The sequence below is a fragment of the Condylura cristata genome, unplaced genomic scaffold, assembly GCF_000260355.1.
Source record: "Condylura cristata isolate star-nosed mole 26May11 unplaced genomic scaffold, ConCri1.0 scaffold00011, whole genome shotgun sequence".
Classification (NCBI taxonomy): domain Eukaryota; kingdom Metazoa; phylum Chordata; class Mammalia; order Eulipotyphla; family Talpidae; genus Condylura; species Condylura cristata.
The window spans coordinates 47,201,930-47,223,938 of record NW_004567112.1 but is presented as its reverse complement, the minus strand read 5'-3'; the positions used below and the strand labels follow the sequence as shown (position 1 = coordinate 47,223,938).

At 37.6% G+C, this 22,009-nt stretch overlaps 1 protein-coding gene and 1 pseudogene across 2 annotated transcripts in view; one reads left to right on the top strand and one right to left on the bottom strand.

The window, feature by feature from the left end:
- BICC1 (BicC family RNA binding protein 1) overlaps positions 1 to 22,009 on the top strand; it is a 269,917-nt gene that overhangs the window by 209,863 nt on the left and 38,045 nt on the right. For both annotated transcript variants that reach the window (XM_012723663.1, XM_004680878.2), the window contains exon 4: positions 20,174 to 20,253. In XM_012723663.1, the coding sequence (XP_012579117.1) occupies positions 20,174 to 20,253 (80 nt within the window). The remainder of the gene's footprint in view (positions 1 to 20,173; positions 20,254 to 22,009) is intronic.
- LOC105853495 lies at positions 1,645 to 3,144 on the bottom strand (annotated as a pseudogene).

Genomic DNA, 22,009 nt, shown 5'->3' with positions numbered 1-22,009 from the left:
CAAACTTTCTTTGTTCCATTGTATCTTCTTTGCTCCTTTGTCAAAGATTAGCTGTCCATAAACCTGTGGGTTTATATCTTATCCAGACATTTTTATTTGTTTACTTACCAGTTATTCTTCATATCCAGAGTAAAGGTAAATCCCAGTCTAGTTATAAACATTGATATTATAAATCAGTGTTGTTCATATTCCTGAGGTTACATGACATAAACACCCAGTGTAAATCCTAAAACATATTCTCTGTCAAGGGCAAGAGAATCTCATTAATATGTAAGATTTGAATATTTATCAAAGCTGTAATTCCAGATAATTCAGAGTATAAACAAAGTAGTCTAGTTTTATCCATTTAACATTTTGGATTCTAAGATAAGGATCCAGAGAAGGCTCAGCTTTTCCTCCTACTCCCAAATGGTATTTTTAATGCATTTGTACATATTAATAATCATATCAGAAGAGCCAGTGATTCCATCTCCTGAATTATAAGAGAAAACAGTTCTGTTAAAATGTCCTTAACAAAAACAGATGTTACAGGGAAGGGGTTATCCATTGAAAGCTGCTCTCTGCAAGAACACAGTAAAGTTAGTCCACAGGGCATATGATTTTTTTCCAGTCCACAGTAACATTAGCTAGAGTATGGTTGTATTTTTGGATGCAGTAGAGAAACAGTCCCTTTTGATTCAGTTCAGTTCCTGTTCAACTCTTCCTCCTCTTCAGTCCAACTCTTACTCTCCAGCCCCCCTAAAGCTGCTTCCTGCTGGTTTGAGGGTCTTGATCATTTCTGGCAGGACAGTGGTCATGCTCCCTGGTCACATTATTTAGTGTCTGGGAATTGCAGAGGGTCTCATCCTGTACTGTGTTCCAAGAAAAGCCCATCTCTGTGAAATAGATTAAGGCCAGATCTAGTCTTGGAGGAGGCTAGTAAGTAGCAGGGAAACTAGCACTCAATGAAATAATGTATGTGTGTGTGTGTGTGTGTGTGTGTGTGTGTAGTTTTATTCCCCTTGACATGGAGTGAGGAGAGTAATTGGGTGTGAGTACAGGAAAATGCTTCATTTCCTTGGCCTATATGTTTTTATTTATTTAGTGTTATAAATCTTAATGATTTGAGTTATTTAGTGTTATAAATCATAATGATTTGAGTTACCTCAGTTATCAATTAAGGAAACTAGTAAGATATGTTTCCAACCAGAAAAGCCCATACATAATTTTAAAAGAAGTCTCCTGTCCATGGCCATATTTCATTAGGGAAATAATTAATAATACTATTATAAATGTAAGCATCACATCTTGTAATTTTTTTGACTTTGAATTTGTCTTTTTTAAAAGACATTTATTCAGCCTCATAATCAGACTGTTATATTCCTCAGTCAACACATGGGTGCAAAAAGTTTTTTTTTTTATTAAAACCCTTTGTTGCAAATACTTTGTACTTTCTACACAACAAAACCTAAAATAACCCCATTGTACAGTGTCACAAATACAATCCTTGAGATGTTTGCCCATACACATGAGTATTGTTTAAGACATGGCTTTGTACTTGCTAGGTACTTTCTCTGTTTTGGCTGAGTTCAGAAATATGTAACCTGTAGCTTCCTTGGCACTTCTCTAGCTTTCTTTTCCTGCTCAGCTTTGTTTCCTGGCAGTTCATTGACATCTTCTGCCAGTGCCCTAGATACTGTGGCTGCTGGAACCCCCTCAGCCACATTGGTTTCATGGTTTGGTGAAGTATTTGCTTCTATCACCATAGAAGCCAGAGCTTCTGCCTCCATAGTTTGCTCCTTTCATGTTTCTAAAATTTGAAGATTTATTGTAACTGCCAAAGTCATTATGACTTCCACCACCTCCAAAATTGCTTCCATCATTACCAAATCTGTTACAGTCATCTCTGCCACCATGGCTACCACCAAAGCTATCTGGACCACTGAAGTTTCCTCCATGACCAAAGTCCTTATTCCCACCAAACCCACCTCCACTGCCACCACCAAAGATTCTAGAACCACTTCAGCCTCCTTGGCTGGGTGAAGCACAGGCCATCTCTTGTTTAGATAGGACTTTCCTTACCTCACTACTGTGGCCACACACAGGATGGTATTTCTGAATAAGTCTTGTCTCCACAATCATAGTCACAAAAGAAAGCCTCTCTTCTTGCCAGTGATTTGGTCAGTCATGATTTCAATCACTTCGGTTTTGTCATAGTGCTGTAAATAATCTCTGAGATGCTGTTCTTCATTGTCTTCTTTAATGCCAGCAACAAAAATCTTTTTTCACAGTTGAGTAGGTGTTGGGTCTTTGAGAATCTTCTCTTGACAATACTTTGGCTCTTTGGCTCCATAACATTCCATCCACCTTGTGTGATCTTGCATTCATGGCTGCACTTTCCTCCACTACTGTGGCAAAAGTGACAGTCCCAAAGCCTCTGGATTGTTTCTTTGTATGGAGAAAGAAGGGGTAAATGTATTGAAAATGTTGTGAAAATGTTACTGAAATCCAGAGAGTTACCTAATAAAGAATATGCCTGTGGGAATCAGTAAAGAATATGCCTGTGGGAGGTGTAAAACCTGGACAATATCTTACAGCAGGTCAAAGAACCTACAGACTTAGAGGGAATGGTAAGTATGTGGTAAATAGGGCAAGGTTACAGGATAGCTGGAGAACTGAACAGTGATAGGAGAGAGGGAGATTGTATACCAATGCTGTGTGGTATTTAGGCTGATTTGGGTGAGGATGGAACGAATGGAACGGAAAGTAGGAACAGAGAATTTTCTGCTAGCTTCAGACACAGAGGCATGGGGACAGGAACCCATTTGATGTTTTGGTGTGACAGTGCATGCTTAGGTTAGACTGTGATGTGGGTGATATAAAGGGAAATAATGGAGATGAAAGTTGAACAGGTGGGTCCAGGCCTAATTATAAGGACTTTGAAGACTACAGCAAACAGTCCAGACTTTTAATTGATTGAGGTAGGAAAATCACTGAAAATTATGAGAAAAATGGATTTAAGGAAGTTATTCTCAGCTTGCTTTTTGGTAAAGTGGCATGCTTGCTATCATTAAATAGATAACAGTCCAGATGGTAGTTTAAAAGAAATATTATATATGCCGGCAGAGGGAGCTTTTAAAATATGCCATCACTTACTTGGCTCATATTGTGGGGTAAGCTACATTGGGACAGAACATCATAGGGGTGCCTAGTCCAAAGGTGTAGTCTCTCAGTGAACCTTGAGGCAAGCAAGGAAGCTGACTTAGTTCCACTCCAGGTCAGAAGTTCCTTATAGAATTCTAGAAGCTGTTCTAAAACAAGATTTCAAATCCTCTGTTGAATAAGACTTAATGTCTGTAGCAGGATGACGAAAGTCCTAAGACATTTACCTTAATAGAGTTTTTAAGTATCGACTTGATTCAATTGCAAATTCTCTCCCAGGCCTCCCATTATTTCTGTTTGTTACTGTTTTCTCCTGTATGTCTTGTACTAACTGAAAGTTATGATGAACTCAAACTTGGTATCATCTTATTGATTACTACTTATATTGAAAATATAATTGTTGAAATTATATTAAAAATGTCACTGTTGAAAATTTGTGAAAAGATGATGCAGATCACCTGGCAGTAATACCAAACTAAAATTGAGTCACAAAGTGTTTATAAAATTCCATTCTGCTTAAGCAATTCTGCTTACAGCAAGATTTCTTAACCATGTCAGCCTTTTGGAGGCCTAAAAATCTGTTCAGAAATATATACCAGTGCATTAATATGTAGTTATTGAATGCAGGTATAGGCAGAATCACAGTTCCCACAAAAAATCCATCAACAGCCCCCAACCCAGTAAAGAATTCTGATTCTAGAATGTTCCCATGGTTTAAAATATCTTATTTCTGTAAATTTAAAGATGGCACAAAACAGATGAATCTATATATATTAGAATATGTTGCTTTTTTTCTTTTAAAAGTGGTACAAGTAAGTAAATGCCTTGCCTTTAGAGGTAAAAGTTGTATAGAGGCCAGGGAAATATTAAAGAAATTTTAAAATGCTTCTGAATCCATGCATAGTTCTCAAAGGTCCTATAAACATTACAACACATTTATCAAGGAATATCTCAGGGTGCCAAGATATTTCCAGTAATGTACCAGAACAAACATGACCATATGATGAAAATACATTTGCATAACTTGTGAGGAAAGAAGGTCAGGAGGGAGAAAAGTGGGAGGGAGCGCAGGGGAAGAAGGGCGAGAAAGAAATAGCATTACTGATATCTCACTACAGTTATGAAACTCACTCGTGTTAGACAATAAATTAGAAGAAAACAATCTTTTCAAAAAAGTATCTGCTGAGAGTTAAAGAATATCGCTCTTAATCTATTTAAGTTAAGGAGTCCACTGCCTAAACATCAGTGCCTTTGTGAATAAAAGAAACCAGTAAGAATATTGAAAGTTAGGTCTCCACTTTACCACTCCTGCCCCCCCCCCCCACTTTCTAATCAAGAGAAGAAGAAGAATTGGTGGAAAAGTGTTAGTCTCATTGTGACAGGAAACAGAATTAACTCCAAATGACTTAAACCGAGGAAGGCACCACTACAACATCCAGAGTCATGAGACAAGCAGATAGCTGCAGAGGTTGAGGTACAAAACTGGCAACAGCTGGAAACCATTGTCACCTAAGGGCTGAAGGGTCAATGAAAGGATAGTGAACTATGGGAGCCCGGTGAGAGGGGAAATGGAGCAAGAGAGCTCGGTGGTGGTGTGGTCATGGAGCCATGCATCTGAGAGGAATGCTGGCCTTGAGAGAGCTTCTTGTTCCCTGAGACAGTGGCCAAGAATGCAACTTTGGACTTCCCTGCTGAAGTCCAGCTCTTGAACTTCAACTCTTGGACTTCAGTGCTGAGAAGACAAAGGCCTTGTTATTACTATCTGAGTGAACTGTTGTTGTAAGGACCCTAACCCTCAGTGTCTGTTTACCTTTAAGAATGGGGTGGTTGAATCTCACCTGAGAATGCCAAGTACTGCGCTTTTCTAAGTGTGCCTGTTTGGTTGGGAGTGGAGGAAACATTAGAAGGTTCTTTCAAGAATAGCACTAAACCCTCCCTACCAGGATTGCTCTTACTTCCATTTACTTTGGAAAACATTGCTGAAGAAAAAGAGATGTGGTCTCAAATGAAAGAATTCCATACATAGTTAGTGGTGGCCATTAACGTGTGGCCTCCACTAGTATTTGAACTCAGTTCCAGCCATGTCTTTCAACTGCATTTAACCCCATGGTCATATATTCTTGTTCCAGCTTCCCTGGGGAAGTCTGTATTCAGAGCCAAAGTATGTTGATAAAATATTAAGGATAATAGCACAAAATAAAAAGAGATAAAACTTAGAAATTGCATGGCAGGAAGCCTGACAGAATTGTGGGTGAGAAAGAATGAACTCTGAGAAAACCATTGTCATCATTGTTAACAGTTTTAAAGGTCTCAGTTTTAAGGGAATTCTTGTAATATTGTATGTGGAAAATGAAAAACTCTGACCTAAATAGATTTGTTTGAAAATGTATGTAATTTGAGGGATGTAATTTGAGCAAACTGATTTCAGACATTACAGATACTGATAATTTTCTTTTAAGGTATTAAGTTATTCCTCCCACACACATATATTTTAAGTATATACTTTTTCTTGATAGAAAATACAAAAGAAGTTGAAACATAAAGTAAAAATTACTTAAAAATTACTTACTATTACTTATAAGTAATCACTATAAATTTGGTTGTTTTCCTTTTCTCCCACTGATTATGTGGGTGTCTTTAAAATGAAAGTTCAATATTGTTATTCTTAATTAATTGTTCCAAGTACTCTCCAGACATTTTATACCAATTTTTATTTTAATTAAGAGCATGTTAGAGTTTGTCTAATTATATTCTTGTCAGCCTTGTGATTTAAAAAAATAACCTTTGTGAGAAGATACACAAGGAACTGATGAAGCTCAACAAAAAATTAAGTGAACAACCCCATCAAAAAATGGGCAGAAGAGCTAAAAAAAAGACACTTCTCCAAAGAGGAAATGCAAATGGCCAACAAGCATATGAAAAAATGTTCAACATCACTTGTAATAAGGGAGATGCAAATTAAAACCACAATGAGATACCACCGCAACCCAGTGAGAATGGCACATCTTCAGACAACTAACAACAACAAATGTTTGCGAGGATGTGGAGAAAAAAGGAACTCTCCTGCACTGCTGGTGGGAATGCAAACTAGTATAACCACTATGGAAAACTGTTTGGAGGTTCTTCAAACTGCTAAACATGGAGCTTCCATATGACACAGCAATCCCACTCCTCAGTATCTATCCAAAGACCAAAAACACTGATTCAAAAAGACACCTGCACCCTCATGTTTATTGCTGCTTTATTTACAATAGGAAGGGCATGGAATCAACCCAAATGCCCAAAAGTAGATGACTGGTTTAAAAAGATGTGGTACATATACACAGTGGAATATCACTCAGCAAACAAAAAGATAAACTCATGCCTTTTGCAGCAACATGGATGGAGCTGGAAAAGAGCATGCTGAGTGAAATAAGCCAAAAAGAAAAAGAAAAATACCAGATGGTTTCACTCATAGCAGAAGCATAAAGGACCAGGGGTGGGTGGGAGGGCTTGGGGGAGGGGTAATAATAATAAACAACTATATACCAGAGACGTTTTGTGGGGTTAGAATGGGGGAAGGGGAAATGCATGGGATTATGGTGATGGCATACAGGTGATTTGGTGTTGGGAAGCCCACGGGGATTACAACTGAGATGGAAAATTATGTAAAAATAAACTTAAAAAATTAAAAAAAAAGCTTTGTGAGTGCTGTAAATAAAACTTATTTGTAAGCTTGAACTTAATTCATTCATATATTTCTTGGGCTCTTGGATCAGAATATCTGGTTCATTTTCCAGGTTGAAATGGTTCTCAGCAATTTGTTCTTTGAATCTATTTGCCAGCATTTTTCTCTCTTTTTTTCCTGCTGGTATCTCCATGATACAGATGTTACTTGCCTTTAGAATATCCCCTAGTGCTGTTACACTGCTTTCATGATTTTATTCTCTTTTCTATTTGTTCTCTCTGTGTGTTATTTGACATTATGCTTTTCATTATGCTCACTAATTCTCTCCATTGCTTGTGTTATCCTGCTGTGAGTCCCTCTATTGTGTTTTTTTAATTCAGTTATATTTTTAAATACATTAATTCTAATTAAAAAAAAAAGCTCCTACTTTCTCAGTCTTCCTGTTCCTGTACATCACCTTTGTTTTTTTTTAATTCAGCAAATATTCTTATAATTGTTACCATCAAGCTCTGCGTCTGGTATATTCAGTTCTGTTGCATTGAGAGGGTATTTGAGGTGCCAGAATTTTGTGATATGTTATTCTGTCTCTTTTGTTAATTTTTTTATTTTTTGGAGTTGTAACAGGGTTATGCTCTCAGGCCACTGCCTTTGTGCCTGTTCAAGTGGCAGAATACTGGTCATTGGCAAAAGGTACAATGTAGAAAGGAAGCAGGTTTGTGAAGGCAGCAAAGGTGGGCTCCAGTGAGCATCCTGCTGTGCTGCAAACATTAGAGATGTGTGGGGTCCCTGTGGGGTGGATCTTTTGCTTTTCCAGTAGAGGGCCTTCCTCTGGGCTACTTGCTTCCCTTGTTACAATTCAGGTGCTAGGATCTCATAAATGAATGCCTTCAGTTATCTCTGATTTGGCCTTCAATGGAGCACGGCAAGAATCTCTAATGTCACATCCACAGGGTGTTGGTAATGGTCTCTTCTACAAGGAGAGACGGGTGATCTGGCCTGCTTTTCCATCCTGCTTCAGGCCCCACTCTTCCTGTAGTAGAAACCTCATGCCAGTGATCGTCTTTCTTTACTCCTATAGTAGTGCACCCTGTCCTGAACGCCAGCTCTGTGCACTTCTATGTCCAGCACAGTGCCAGGTCTCCCCTCTGTCCAACAATGATGGGGAGCTCCACATGGCAGCTGGCCCTCACTTGTGCTGCACTGGTATTGCTGTAATCATAGTTCAATTCAATTTTTCCTTCCCTTTCCTTTCTGCCAGGACTGCTGTTTCTGATGTAGGCTGTCCTGGGTTGTTTTGTCTTGGGGATTATTGACCTTGTTCTACTATGGTTTAGTTGTGAATAGATGGAGAAGGCAAGCCTCATTTCTTTGCTCTTCTGCCTTCTTGCTGGAATCTTCTGTTGGCCACTTTTGTGTTGAATTTTTTTAAAAGATTGATTTATTTATGCATACAGAACTGGGGTACAGGCCAGAGGTGCAGGGGTGGTGAGCAGATTCAACAGAGACAGAGTGGGGAGCAGGACAGGCAGGTCAACAAAGTACACTGCTGAGGGGAGCAGCAGGTGAGGCAAGAGAGGTCTGCTGTGCCGGGTCACCTCCGGGGCTGGGGATCGAACTTCACTGAAGCAGCTGTGGCTAGCTTGCAAGTGCTGCACCTGTTGTGCCACCAGGGAGGGCCCTGTTTTGTTTTGTTTTTAAATAAGAATGCAAATTAATTTAAATCATCTTTCTTGATGGAAAGAGTAGGGCTACCTGGGCACCTTTATCAGGTGGTGATTATTGTATGTAAAAATCCCCTGACCTGTTATCATAGAAAAAAGCCATTTTTATCATACTAAACTCTTAGTTTTTTTGCTATTTAAGATACTTGAACAGGAGTATTATATTTGAATAAATGGTGAATCCTGAGTTAGAGATTGCTAAATATCAAAGTAACTTTATATTAATTTTTAGGAAAAAGGACCATTTTCAAAGTTTTTTATAATTTATATTTTCCCCTTGAAAATAAAAAATTCTGTGACTGAGAAATTAAGACCCTTATCCTACTTTCTAGAGTTACCAAAACTGTATAAGAGAAATAAATAATAAACAGAATAATATACAGTTAGAGATAAGGATACAATTAATTATTTCTTCATATTTATGGTTGCATTAAAAAATCATCAATAGCTCTTCACCTAGTCAGTAGAAAATTGCACCAGAAGAAATCATTGGCATATAAGCATTCTCCTAATATAATTTTCTTCAGGTCATGTAGGAACTTTTATTTAATGTTTTAGAAACTGTTATTCTTAAGAAACCTGCTTATGTGACTGTTGTGAGTCCAGGCAGAGTTAAAAGTGGCAGGTCTCAGAGGTAACTACATCCATTCTGAACTTTCTGGTTACAACCAGTGTCTTTTCTATGTCAACTGAAAACCCAGGCTGTGTGGCTTCAAAGTCTGTCCTTCAGTTCCTGCAGATGTCAAAGCCAACTTTTGTGAAAGTCATTTACTTTATTGAGATCACAAAATAACTAGAAACAATTTCTAACACCCGCAATTGTATGCACCCTTATTTAGCTGTTCCTTTGTATAATCTGTAAATTTTTCTCACTAGAATGTGCAATAAGGATGAGAAAGGTGGAGAATTTTAATGCCAGCCTCGAGCTGGTAAGTTATTTTTAGAATTGAATTCCTAAGAGTTTTGATGTTTTTTTTGGTGTGCAACTGTAATTGTACCTCAAATATATTCAGAGGGCAATTTCTGGTTTTTAAATTTCTGATCTTTGTGGGCCAAACATAAAACAAAGGGATCATATAGGTGGTATAATGTGGCCAGGTCCTCATTTACAGGACTTTTCTTGTCTCATGGATGTGCTTCTCACTATTCTGTACTAGCAGCCAGCAGTTGTGCATTAAAAATTTGCATGCCTATAAATAAATAAAATAATCTTTTAAAAAATTGTGAATAGCCACAGCTGTGAAAGAGAACAATTTGCCCTGGTCACAGATTAACAGCTGTGGGTTTAGACCACCAGCAGTACCTCTGGGAGCTGCCTTGTACTCTGTGGACATCAGTAAGCATTGGGAGAGAATAAAAATTAGTCACTTCTGGCTCTTAGAAATTCTTGCATAACTTGCTGTTATCTCAGTATAGTTTCCTGGGGATGCTTTATCCTGGCACATGCCTCCATCTCCACTTCAGGGCTCTCTCTCTTTACCAAGCAAACAATTGAATATCTAGCTGAGTCTCCAGGTCCATTCCACTATTCAGTTCAGTTCTCTTTCAGTGCTCTGACCTCATCCTGGGCCCTTGTGTGATTGTTTTGTCACACCATGTGGCTTGGACTTTGTTTCCACTGTCACAAGAGTAGTTTGTCTTTTGCTCATCCAGATGTGTACACCCTCACTTATAGAAAGCTACTGCTACCTAGGCCTTTTGTAAAATTGTTCTCTACAAACCATTCAGACAATCTCAGATTTCCTCCTAGCACTTAAATTTACTTTCCTCTTCCTTCCCAGAGTCCTTTCCCCTATCACTGAAATATAGAGCTCAGATGCCAGAAGGCTTCAAGAAACAGAGTTATGTGTTTTTACTTTCTTTTCCACTTTCTGTGTTCCAAAGCTAGATTTCTGTTGTACTGTGGATTCTTTTTCCTTTGCCTCCCTTCTACCTGAACTCTGCAACTCTGCAATTATACTTGGAGTTTAGTTTACACTGTATAAGATAAGGAGGTTTATAGGATAGGGTAATTTACTCTTTTCCAATTCTCATACTCCTTAAATACATGTGTTCTTGATTATTTCATTTGGCATGCCTTGACTTTGCTTCTACATTGTTTGCATTTTGCTGTTCTCTGAGATTATGACGAGGTTTTTGCTGAGTCTTGGTAATAACTCTGCTTCTGATAAAGCAAAGAACACACAGGAAGTCTAACAGAAAAGAGGCATGTGCTCACTTCACCTCTTCCCTCTCTTATGCTTTGTTTCCCCCTAAAATTGAAGTATGGGTAGAAAACAACTGTGGTAGAATATTGTATTGCTGAATATGTTGGAAATTATAGTAGTTCGTTGGTAAAATGTTTATCTTCTCTGGTCAGTTTTCAATTTCCTCAAGCTGAGAGCTCTTTTCTACTCACTTCATAATGGATCCCTCCGCTCCATCCTATATGTACAGGTATTTCCTTCCCTCCCCCATTCAGCAAGGGCTGACCTGACGTGTCCATGAACATAGTGGCAAGGGCACTTCTCTGACCACTGGCAAGTAGTTAAGCTGAAAAGTGTCTTGATGAACTCTCCATACTTTGATCTTTTGATTGATTCATGTTAGTCTTGCCACTATCCTGTCAAGAATTCTTTCTTTATTGCATATTTTTTCATTCTGCTGAATGGAATTTTGATAGGAACTTAGTGCAGGATATCATCACATGCAAACTAATTATGAATACTAGTGGAAAATTTTTCTCATGATAACTTGGTTTTTGAATTTAAAAATTCATGGTTTTTGTTTTCATTTTCAGTACTTCCTCTCTTCTAGTTGACTAAGAAGAAAATTAATTTTCTGTGGTTATAAAATCAGGTAAATAAGATTTTGTGCAGCAACATTTATGGGATTTATACAAATGAATTATTTTCTTTTTGTTCTATAGAACAAAAGTGTTGTAGTTGCCCATAAACATTTAACCTTAGACACATATATCCAGAGCTCTATAGTCCCCCTCCAAATATGCTCTCTGGCCTTTTATTCTAGCTCAGTTTATTGGAATTCTTGTTGTTAAAGAGCATTCCTTGAAAGAATTTGGAGACTATATAACTAACTACAAAACAAGCTTCAAGTGCATTGACTTCTGTCATCCTGTTCCATTCCTTTCAAATCATTTCCAGTCAGGTTTAATGAGTCATTTCAGCATTTTTTCTATCTCCTGATAAAATATATATCACCATTTAAAAAATGTGATACTGGTATGCTCTTTGGCCCATAAATTTTTGTGTATTAAAGGAAAGTCTTTATAAAAAAGTATTTCTCAAGCGGTCTGACCGAAACACTTTTGTTTCACAGAAAATATGGGCTGCAGTCAGTTGACTGTGAGTTGAATTCACTTCAACTGATCACAAAGCGACCTGCCAGCCTAAAAGTAGAAGTGATCAAAATAGCAGATGTCTTGGATGGCACCTAAGTTTGAACTGTGACTTGGCCCAGATAGGGTTTGGAGTAGAACTCAAGTTCCCTATGGGGTAGCCAATGAATTTGTTTTCTGCCCATAAGCATATAATTCAGGAAGTGCTCACAGAGAACCTACTGAATTTCATTGTTGCTTCAAATTTTCACATTCCTGGAGTGTATAAAACAAATGAAAGCCAAAGCTTGGTGATGTGGATCCTTCACCAAGCTTCAGAAGCTTTGTGTGTAATGTCCCCAACTTCAGGTTCTTGGAAACATTTTAAATTGTGCTGTATTTAGTAACTGTTTATCAGGAGATTAAAAAAAAAAAAAAGGAAAGCAGTAGTTTATGAAGGTAGTTTTATTTAAAACCTTATAGAACTGCTTTCCACTGAGGAAGTCCAATGAAAGTATTATAACAATCTGAACAACCTCCTTTACTTTTGTGGGGGAGAGGAAGGAACTATATTCTAGAGATGCAGTGACTCTTCCAAGGTGACAGGGAATGTTGATAACAAATTGGGGTTCAAAACTTATTTTTTATGATTGTACAATCAAGATAATCTCCCTCATAACATGACGATAATCTGTAATCAGAGAGTCAAAGTCATTACAAATTAATACTTTCTATTTGAAATTTGCTGGCTTTTTCCAGCTTTTCCCTCTGTGATCCAAGCCCGTCACTGCCTTTCTGATGGTCTGCGTTTTTTTCTGTAACTTGATGTATGACTGCTAGACAAAATCCTTATTCTAGAGCCAGTCTTCTTGATATTAACATTTTGGCTATTACTATTTTGGAACTGCTTGCCAGCTGTGGTATATTGCCAGAAATTGTAGGAAATTTCAGAGATGTTGGGGATGCCTCTTCCTATAAACACTGATCACTCTTGACAGTGTTGAAGGCCTGGGTCCCAAATAGTATACTTTTTGATTAGACAATTTTAAAAGCTAAGACTTTTAAGGAAGAACATGAGAAAAGTGAACTAGAGGTTTTTCTCCAAAGTCTGGAACTAGAATAGGTTGTTCTATCATCACTATTCAAAATAGCTTTGGAAGTTCTAGTAATAGAAGTTAGGCAAGAGAAAGATATAAAAGGAATTCAAAGTGGAGATAAAAGAAGTAAAACCAACTATTGTAGATAATGTGATAATAATGTACATAGAGCTTCCTAAAGATTCCACTAAAAAACTAAATGAAGCAGTGAATCTATACAGTATAGTGGTAGGTTCCAAAATCACCTTACAAAAATCACGTGTTCTATTTGTAAACGGTAAGTTAGGAAAGAAGGAATTAAGAAAATGTCCCATTTACTATTGCAGCAAAGCAATTAAATATCAAGGAGTAAAGTTAAAGGATGAAGGGCCTGTACAGTGAAAAATATAGGACATTGTTAAAATAGAAGATACACAGAAATGAAAAGATCTTTCCATTTCGTGTATTGGAATTAACATTGCTAATACGTTTATTTTACCCAAAGTAATCTACAGATTCAGTTTAATCCCTATCAAAATTTCAATAGCATTCTTCAAAGAAATAGAACAAATATTACTGAAATTCACACAAAAAGACCTTGAATAGCCAAAAGTATCCTAACCAAAAATATAAAAAGAATGGTGGTATTATAATCCCAGACTTCAAACTATACTGTAAAATTGTAGCCTAAACAGCATGGTACTAGAATAAAACAGACACACAGAACAATGGAATAGAACTGAGATCCCCAAAACAAGCCCACATCATATGGACAGTTAATCTATGATAACAGAACCACGTATCCATTGGAGGAAGGAAGAGTTTCTTCAGTAAAATAGTGTTGGAAAAATTGGGCAAACATGAAAAAAAAAAAAAACTAGACTACTCTTTCATACTGTACATAAAAATTAACTCAAAGACTTAAAGACTTGGATTAAGGACATGCATGTAAGACCTGAAACTATAAAATGCTTAAGAAAAAAGACAAAATATTTCATGGCCTTGACTTAAGGGATGGTTTTGGGGATTCAAGCCTAATAGCAAGGGAATCAAAAGCAAAACTAACAATTGGAGATAGCTCATACTAAAAAGCTTCTGCACAGTGAAATTATCACTGAAAAAGACACACTGTTGAATATGAGAAAATGTATGTACACATACATCTGACAAGGGGTTGATAGCCACAGTCTAGAAAAACAAAAACAAAGAAACAAACAAACAAAAAACACCTCATTTAACTCATCAAAAAGCAAACAAATAACCCAGTCAACAAATGGGTAGAGGAGGAGCTAAATGGACACTTCTCTAAAGAATACAGAGAATACAGACAGATTGCCAAATGGCACATGAGAAAATGCTCTCCGCCACTTACCTTCAGGGAAATGCAGTTCAAAATCACAATGAGATACCGTGTTACACTTGTGAGAATGGCCCATACCAGAAAAAAAGACAGCAAGTGTTGGTGAGGAGAAAAAGGAACACTTGTTTACTGTTGGTAAGAATTTAGAATGGTCCACCACCCATGGAAAAAAGTATGGAAGTTCCTCAAAGTATTAAAAAAAGATATACATCTGATCTGACAATTTCACTCCTAGGTATCTCCCTTTACATTGTAGAAAACCAAATTCAAAGAAATATATGCACCCCTTTGTTCACTGTGTAATGGCTACATATAGAAATAACTTAAGGGCCCATGGACAGATGAGTGGATTGAGAAGTTGGCTATAAAAGAAAAGAAAAAAAAAAAAAAGATGAACCCTTGTCATTTGCAGCAACATGGATGAAACTGGAGGGAATTATGCTAAGTGAAATAAGTCAGAAGGAAAAGGACAATACCAGAACCAATACTGGTTTTAATAGATGCAGAATATAGAGAGATAAAGTGAAAGGTTGAACAAAATGAAACCAGTAACAAACACCAGACATCTGAGTGCAGAATTAAGGCCACCAGAGAGGGAAGGCAAGGTGGGGAACAAAGTGTGGAGGGTCCCGGTATGGTGGAGGCCTGGGGGTACCTTGGTGTTGGATGTGGTGTGGTAACTGAGTCATGCACATCTGAAGAGGTGAGGACCTCAATTATCTAATAAAAACAGTGTTACCTCAATTAATCAAAATTTTAAAAGTAGCAGCGAATATAGAGCTCTAAGCCAGGAGAATATAAATCTGTCCACTCATGGATTTAAGACCACTGAATTCTTATTTAGGATTTCAGGCCAATTTGACGATTTTGTTGTCAGAAGTCATTGTTATTTCAGATCATGTTATGGGACTTTTTCAATAAATAAAACTGTAGCTCTAATACGATTTTTTTTTATTTTGGGGTGTTTTGTGAGAGGATTGGGTTACTCCAACAGGACATTTTCTGTTGTTTTCTTTCTCTAAAGGAACATGCTGAGAATGAAAGCATTTCTTTGAACTGTTCAGATTGAATCTTTTGCTAAGTCATACTCAGTCACGGAGACAGAAAAATAGCTACAAAGAGATTGTTGGCAAACACTGATGGCTTCAATTTTTCATGTGTCAGTAGCACATTACTTCCTGTAGCCTAATAAATACAATAAAATGGCCTATATGAACATTTTCTGTAGATTTTGTTGTGAGATAGGAATAAAATGGCAAGGAGATTTAAGTTTGAGGAGAAAAGGAAAAGGTAATAAAATATTCACTAATGCTTTCAAGAATGGGACTATTTCCAAGGATGGGAAACCAGAGAGTAGAAATCAGAGTATCAAGAGATATCTTTTAAAACCATAACTAAACAACACATATGTTCATATAAATGCCCCAGCTTTTAAAAATATTTATTATAAAAATGTGGTTTTTAGCATGTGCTCTTATGAAAACAGTTGTCATATCAAGTCTTTACAAATGTCCATATGGAAGTCATAATAACCTTCTTGCTCCCAGGCTGAGCACTTTTGCAGCACACATATAAATCCTCACTTCATAGCCCGGTCCCTGCAGCGCCAGATTACTCTTGGAGGTTGGGTCACTTTGTGGTTCTCCTCTCCTCTACAGGATGACACTGGAGGGATGTGAGCAGGAATCTATAAACAAGAATCTGGATGAAAAAGTTTTTTGTTTTATCTATCTGTCTGTCTGTCTATTTTACAAATACTGAGATCAAAATGTTTGAAATCCAAACCATTTTTGGACGCATGAACAGAGTGCCACTTTAGATACAAAGTTCAGGCTCTTCTCTCAGATTTTCATTCCCTTCCTCTGTGTTCTGCCATTTCCAGAATTGGGGTAGAGTGGGCATCAGTCCAATGGACAACAGATTAAAACAACTAATAACTACTTGCGTGGCTTTGTGGGAATCAGAAAACCAGTAAAGACATAATACATATTCAGGGAGTTTGTGCACTGATTATGAAAATGATATATGTTATTTTTAGAGTAAATGTGGTAAAAGGTTCATATCAAAAGTGGAGTTTTCCCTCTAACATTAATTTAGAGAAGCGGAGAGGACAAGCTTGAATTGTATACTCTAACATTGTGTGAAAGCAGAAATACACTGTATTTAGGACTTGAAATGAGTATATTAAGTTCAATTTGAATTAGTAGCTTATATCCTATATAATCTTTTTTTTTTAAAAGATTATTCATTTATACATACAAGAACTGGGGTACAGGCCAGTAGTGGTGGGGGTGTGGGGAGAGGATTCACCAGAGACACAGTGGGGAGCAGAACAGGCAGATCTGAATTACACTGCTGAGGGGTACAGTGGGCGAGACAAGAAAGGTCTGCTGTGCCATGTGGGTCAGCTCTGGTTGGGGATTGAACTCGTAGGACAGTGGTCATGGAGAGCTTTTACTGTACTTTAACCCCTTGTGCCACCCAGGAGGCCTCACATCCTGTATAAATCTTTAAACAGGGCAAAAAAAGGGAATGAATACTACTGACCAACACAAATACAAACCTGAATTTGTCATTTGGTTTTATAGATACTTGATGAGATTTAATTATTTAAAAGCCCATTTTCCAAACAAGCGCTGATTAAAGTCTTGGAAAGAGGGAAATGTTATCCTTTAGTGAGAGGATGTGTGTATGTAGATGTATGTAATATGTGTGTGTGTGTCCATTTGCATTCACTGATAATTTGGTTTTGGTCACTAGATGGCGCTCTTTCACTTTGAAATAATTTTCTATTGCGGCTTTTGCCTTTATTTTGTTGATTGTTCTGTTGATTGAGAGATGGTAAGAAATCAAATTATTTTTAAGCTGAGATTTCCTACCTCTCTGAGGATATATAGGAATTTTAGTGTGATTATCTAACTTGTAAAGTAATAGGTTTTCTAATTATATTACTGAATACTCATTGTTATGTTTTGTGCAAAAATTATTTTATTTCCTGTGAAAGCATTTAATATTACATATTTTATTGATACATAAGACACTATAATTATTAGTACATATTAATTTGGTTTAATCTTATATTTACTATACTTTATTTAAGAACCAATTGGGAAACCAGCAAAATGCCAATATCCGAATCTTGGAAAACAGGGATATATATTTTAACAAGTAAGTCTGACGTATTATGAGAAGTACTAAGATCCAATCTGCACTTTAGTAAAGGAACATTTTCCATAGGGATTTGTATCAGTGTCAGTGTACAGAAATTCAAACTGAAGTTAAAGATGAGACCACATTGTTCATTGTGGAGAACTCTTTAGTAAAAATTGCCTAGAGGCATCACAATGGGTGTAAGATTATTGAAGGACAGCTCTCAGTTTACATTGTGTGTTAAAGTTGGTGAGAGTCTTACAAAGATGGTCCATTAAAATGCATCAAGGGACAAGCTGTGTGAATGTTGCTTCCCCTGCTTGGGATAGTGGGTCAGCCCCTTCCCTCTGCTGTCGGTCCCCTTGCCTTACAAGACCTGACACATAAGCTCTCGGAAAGTTTCAGACCTTCTCACTGCCTTTCACCTCCTCAGTGTCCCCTTGGCAGGGCTCAGGTCAGAGGCAAGGTTAGAGGATGGGGTGAGGAGAAGTGCACTGGGCCAAAAGCAGCCACTGGCAGACAGTCTGGGGAGAGGGCGGGGTGGGAGTGCTGGAGGTGATGGCACTGACTCAAATTCAGCACAGCTGCTGGGATGATCCCACAGGAGGCCAGATGCCTTCCTTAACTCTGCAGACAGGGATGTTGCCTGTGATTGCGCCATCGGGGTCCTAAGAGCTTTAGCTTTAGAAAACAGTTTCTTCCATCCCTCCCCTCCACCTCCTCCTCATTCCCTCCCTCTTCATTCTCTCTCTCTTCTCTCTCTCTCCATCCTTCCCTCCCTCCTCACGTCTCTCAGTTACACCTTACAAGTATGACATGTTCATGCTCATCTTGGTGTGGAGTTTCCACTGGATTGTGGGGTGGGGAAATCACATAGCTGGGCAATCTGTGAGCTTGATAAACCTCCCACCAGGTGATTATGACTCCTTATTTTAGAGAGTTGACAATTTAGAAGAATGAAGGACTGAAGCCGAATACTCAAATAGTGGCTCAACATACGTCTCTGACTTGATCACTGACCTAAGGTACATACTGTACATGAAGGACTTGCCTGAGTCAGTAGTGCCTTGCTTCACTCAGTGGGATTGGGGTGACCAGTGACTGTTGTAAAGTTAATGGTGCTAGTGCAGTCCTGTGCCACTTAACAAAGGGCATAATTCCTGAGAAACAGTGACTTTGTGGCTGTGTAGACATTATAGTATATAATTAATTACACATATTTAGACACCATAGCCTACCATGCCCCGAGGTACTGTATAACCTGTTGAGACTGCCGTCATATATGTGGCCTGTCATTGACTGACACACTGATCAGCCACACATGCTGAATTAGCAGAATTGATAGTGATAGTAAGAGTAATAATAACAACAAATGACTTCTACCTGGCTCAGCTTTATCATGAAATTTATTAGTTAGAACCTTTCAGCTTACCCCAGTTTTAGGGTCTTGTTCTCTAAAATTGACTGACAGGGTGCTCAAATACCTAAATTGCCAAGGAGACTTGAACTTTCTTTGCTTTCTCTGTGAAGTCTAAAGCCCCTACTTCCTTGCCATAGTTGGAACTTGTGATTCTCTTCCCTTGCTCTTCTTTTTGTTTTTAAGTAATTTTTTTGTGCTAATTTATTAGGTCATTTATTTGATTCATTTTCACCTTCCTGCACAAGACTGTAAGCTCACGTGAACAGAGGTCTTTTTCTCTCACTGATCTATCTTCCAGCCCCAAAATTAGCACCTGATACCGTGTCCAGATTCAGAAAATATTTGTTGAATGAAGAAGTGCTTTCCTGTGTAAAATTCAGCAGCTGTCATATATAATAGACACAAAGCATATATTAATCATACAAAACCAAATGGATATTAAACTCTGAATGACTATTAAATGTCCCCGAATGATTTTTTAATTAACTTTAAACTGTAAGAATATTTTCTAAATTACCATGAAAAATATTTTTTTTAATTTTCACAAAGAATATATTTTAAAATGATCACATAGTTGAAAGTGTGGATGTGGAGCTGAAGGACATTGGATTATAATAAGGTTTTCAATGGTTTTTCTGCTGCAAGTTTTGAAACTGTCCCATGCCTTAGTTTTCTCTGTAAATTATTGAGGTGTGAATTAAGTGAGCTAATACATTTAAATTCTTAGAACAGGACTGCAATGTAGCAATGTAGAGAACAATTAATAAATTGAATTTATAGAATCCTCACTTGTTTAGGTACAATTATATGATGTGATTTGTAATTAAATTTAAATGTACCTTGGCCCTCCCTGGTGGCTCAGTGGGTTAAAACACAGCACTAAGAATCTTAAGCCACTTCCGCATGAGTTCGATCCCCACCTGCCCCGGAGGTGACCATATGACGTGGCAGACCTCCCCTGACCCACTGTTCCCCTCAGCAGTGTACTTCATCGATCTGCCTGTTCTGCTCCCCACTCTGTCTCTGGTGAATCCTTTTACCCTCCGCATCTCTGGCCTGTACCCCAATTCTGTGTGAATAAATAAATCTTAAAAAAAAATTAAACGTACCTTTAAGTTTCTAACTAGCTTTCAGAAAGAATAGAGCTACAGATAAAGACATTATTTGAGGGTTTTCCATATTCTTATTTTTTTTTATCATAGTAACACATCTAGGGTGAAACAAAATGTTGAATTTATTATGGAGTCTTTTATTATAGCATCAATTTTAAAAGAGCACAATTTCCATGAGTATTTTGTTTGCTTTTTTTTTTTTTTTTACAGACCCCCATATTAAAGTTTCTGGAAAGAAAGAAGATGTTAAGGAAGCCAAGGAAATGATCATGTCTGTCTTAGACACAAAAGTAAGTTAATGTTAAGGACATTGAGATGTCAAAACCTTTTTTCTGCAAGGGCTGCTTCATACTGTTATGAAATAACTATTTGAAGAAAAACCAAGAGAAGGAATGGTGGCTTTTAAAATAAGCATGTATAATTCCACAATGGATTTAGAGTTCTGTTTAAAATTTCAGTAGTTGGGCCTCCCTGGTGGCACAGGGGTTAAAGACATAGCACTATCAAGTGATCACCAGCCACTGCAACATGAGTTCAATCCCTGGCCAGGGAGGTGACCCATATGGACAGCAAATCCCTCTTTTCTCGCCCACTACTCCCCTCAGTAGCGTATTTCAGTAGATCTGCCTGTTCTGCTCCCCACTCTGTCTCTGGTGAGTCCTCTCACCCTCCACCCCTCTGACCTATCGCCCAGTTCTTGTATGTACAAGTCAATAAATCTTTAAAAAATTTCACTACTTTCCCTCAGTTGGGTAATTGAGTGATATTACACACACGTATACATGTGTGTGCACATGTGTATATATATATGTGTATGTACGTGTCATCTTCGGAAACTAGACATCCGTCATGGTTAAGGTGGTTGGGGTTGGCCTTCTTACCTTTCTGATGCCCATAGAAAACCAGGATGCTCTTCTGTATCCTTTGTATGTGAATGTTAGAGTGAAATCTGATGCCTTCTCTTACACGTATATATGGATTCCCTGCAAGTGTCTATATAGAGGAATAATAGGGAAGTTTAAATATGCAAAAACTGTGCTCATGGGTGAGAATTTAATGTACATTTCTAAATTACTATATTTCAGGCACTTTGCTAAGCATCTTATTTTATATCATCCACTTTTTTAATTGTTATTTTTATGTTTGCTGAAGTGTCCTTGTTTTACTTCCTTGCTAGTGTTTTGACAGCGTAGGGTCTCCCCCCTCAGGTGTAGTCGCTAGTGCTCTCCCATGGGGCATCTCACAGGAACACACCTAGTCCTCACCTTAGTCCATGTGCCCTCTCCCCTGCCTTCCCTGCACCCTGCCACCTCCTCTTGATGAACGTAGACAGAGATATTAGTGATTCACTCAGAATTCAAGAGCTGATAAGTATGTGGGAGGGTGGGATCAAGGTTGTTAGGTGTTTTTTGTTTTGTTTTTGACATATAGTAAAAATGTATTGCATACAAAGGACAGTTCATGAAGTAGGAGCCTTTAGATCAGGCCCTGAGATGAAGCTCAGAGCTGTGCTATCTCAGACCACTTACCAAGCTCTTACCCACCATGTTTTACTATGTGATAGCTCATTGAAATGCTCACTGATTTTTTTCTTTTTATTAAGAATTTTTCACTTTCTGATTATTAAATACTGAAAAATTTTTTCTAAAAATAAACATAGTATCTCTTTCCTGTACCTCATACGGAAAACTATAAAAGACCTAAGTTTAAAAATCAGAGTACCTCATGGGAAAATGTTTAAAATTTAAGAGTTTGGAACATGTAAATCACGATGTCTTTAGCATTTTATTGCATTTGACTTTACTTTTACTTCCGGAGCACTGAAGAATTTCAGAATCAATTTAGTAAATGAGAAAATATTTCATGTCAGCTTTGATAATTTCACAGTTTAAGTTCCTCAGATTAAATGCATTAATTCTGATATGACCACAATGCTTTTATTCATTGTGTCTTTGTTTTGTGAACTCTTCCTTTCTTTTCTCTCTAACTATGAGAATAGTAGTTGTTCTACTTTATAAAGAGTTACATGCAAGAAATTAGCAAAAC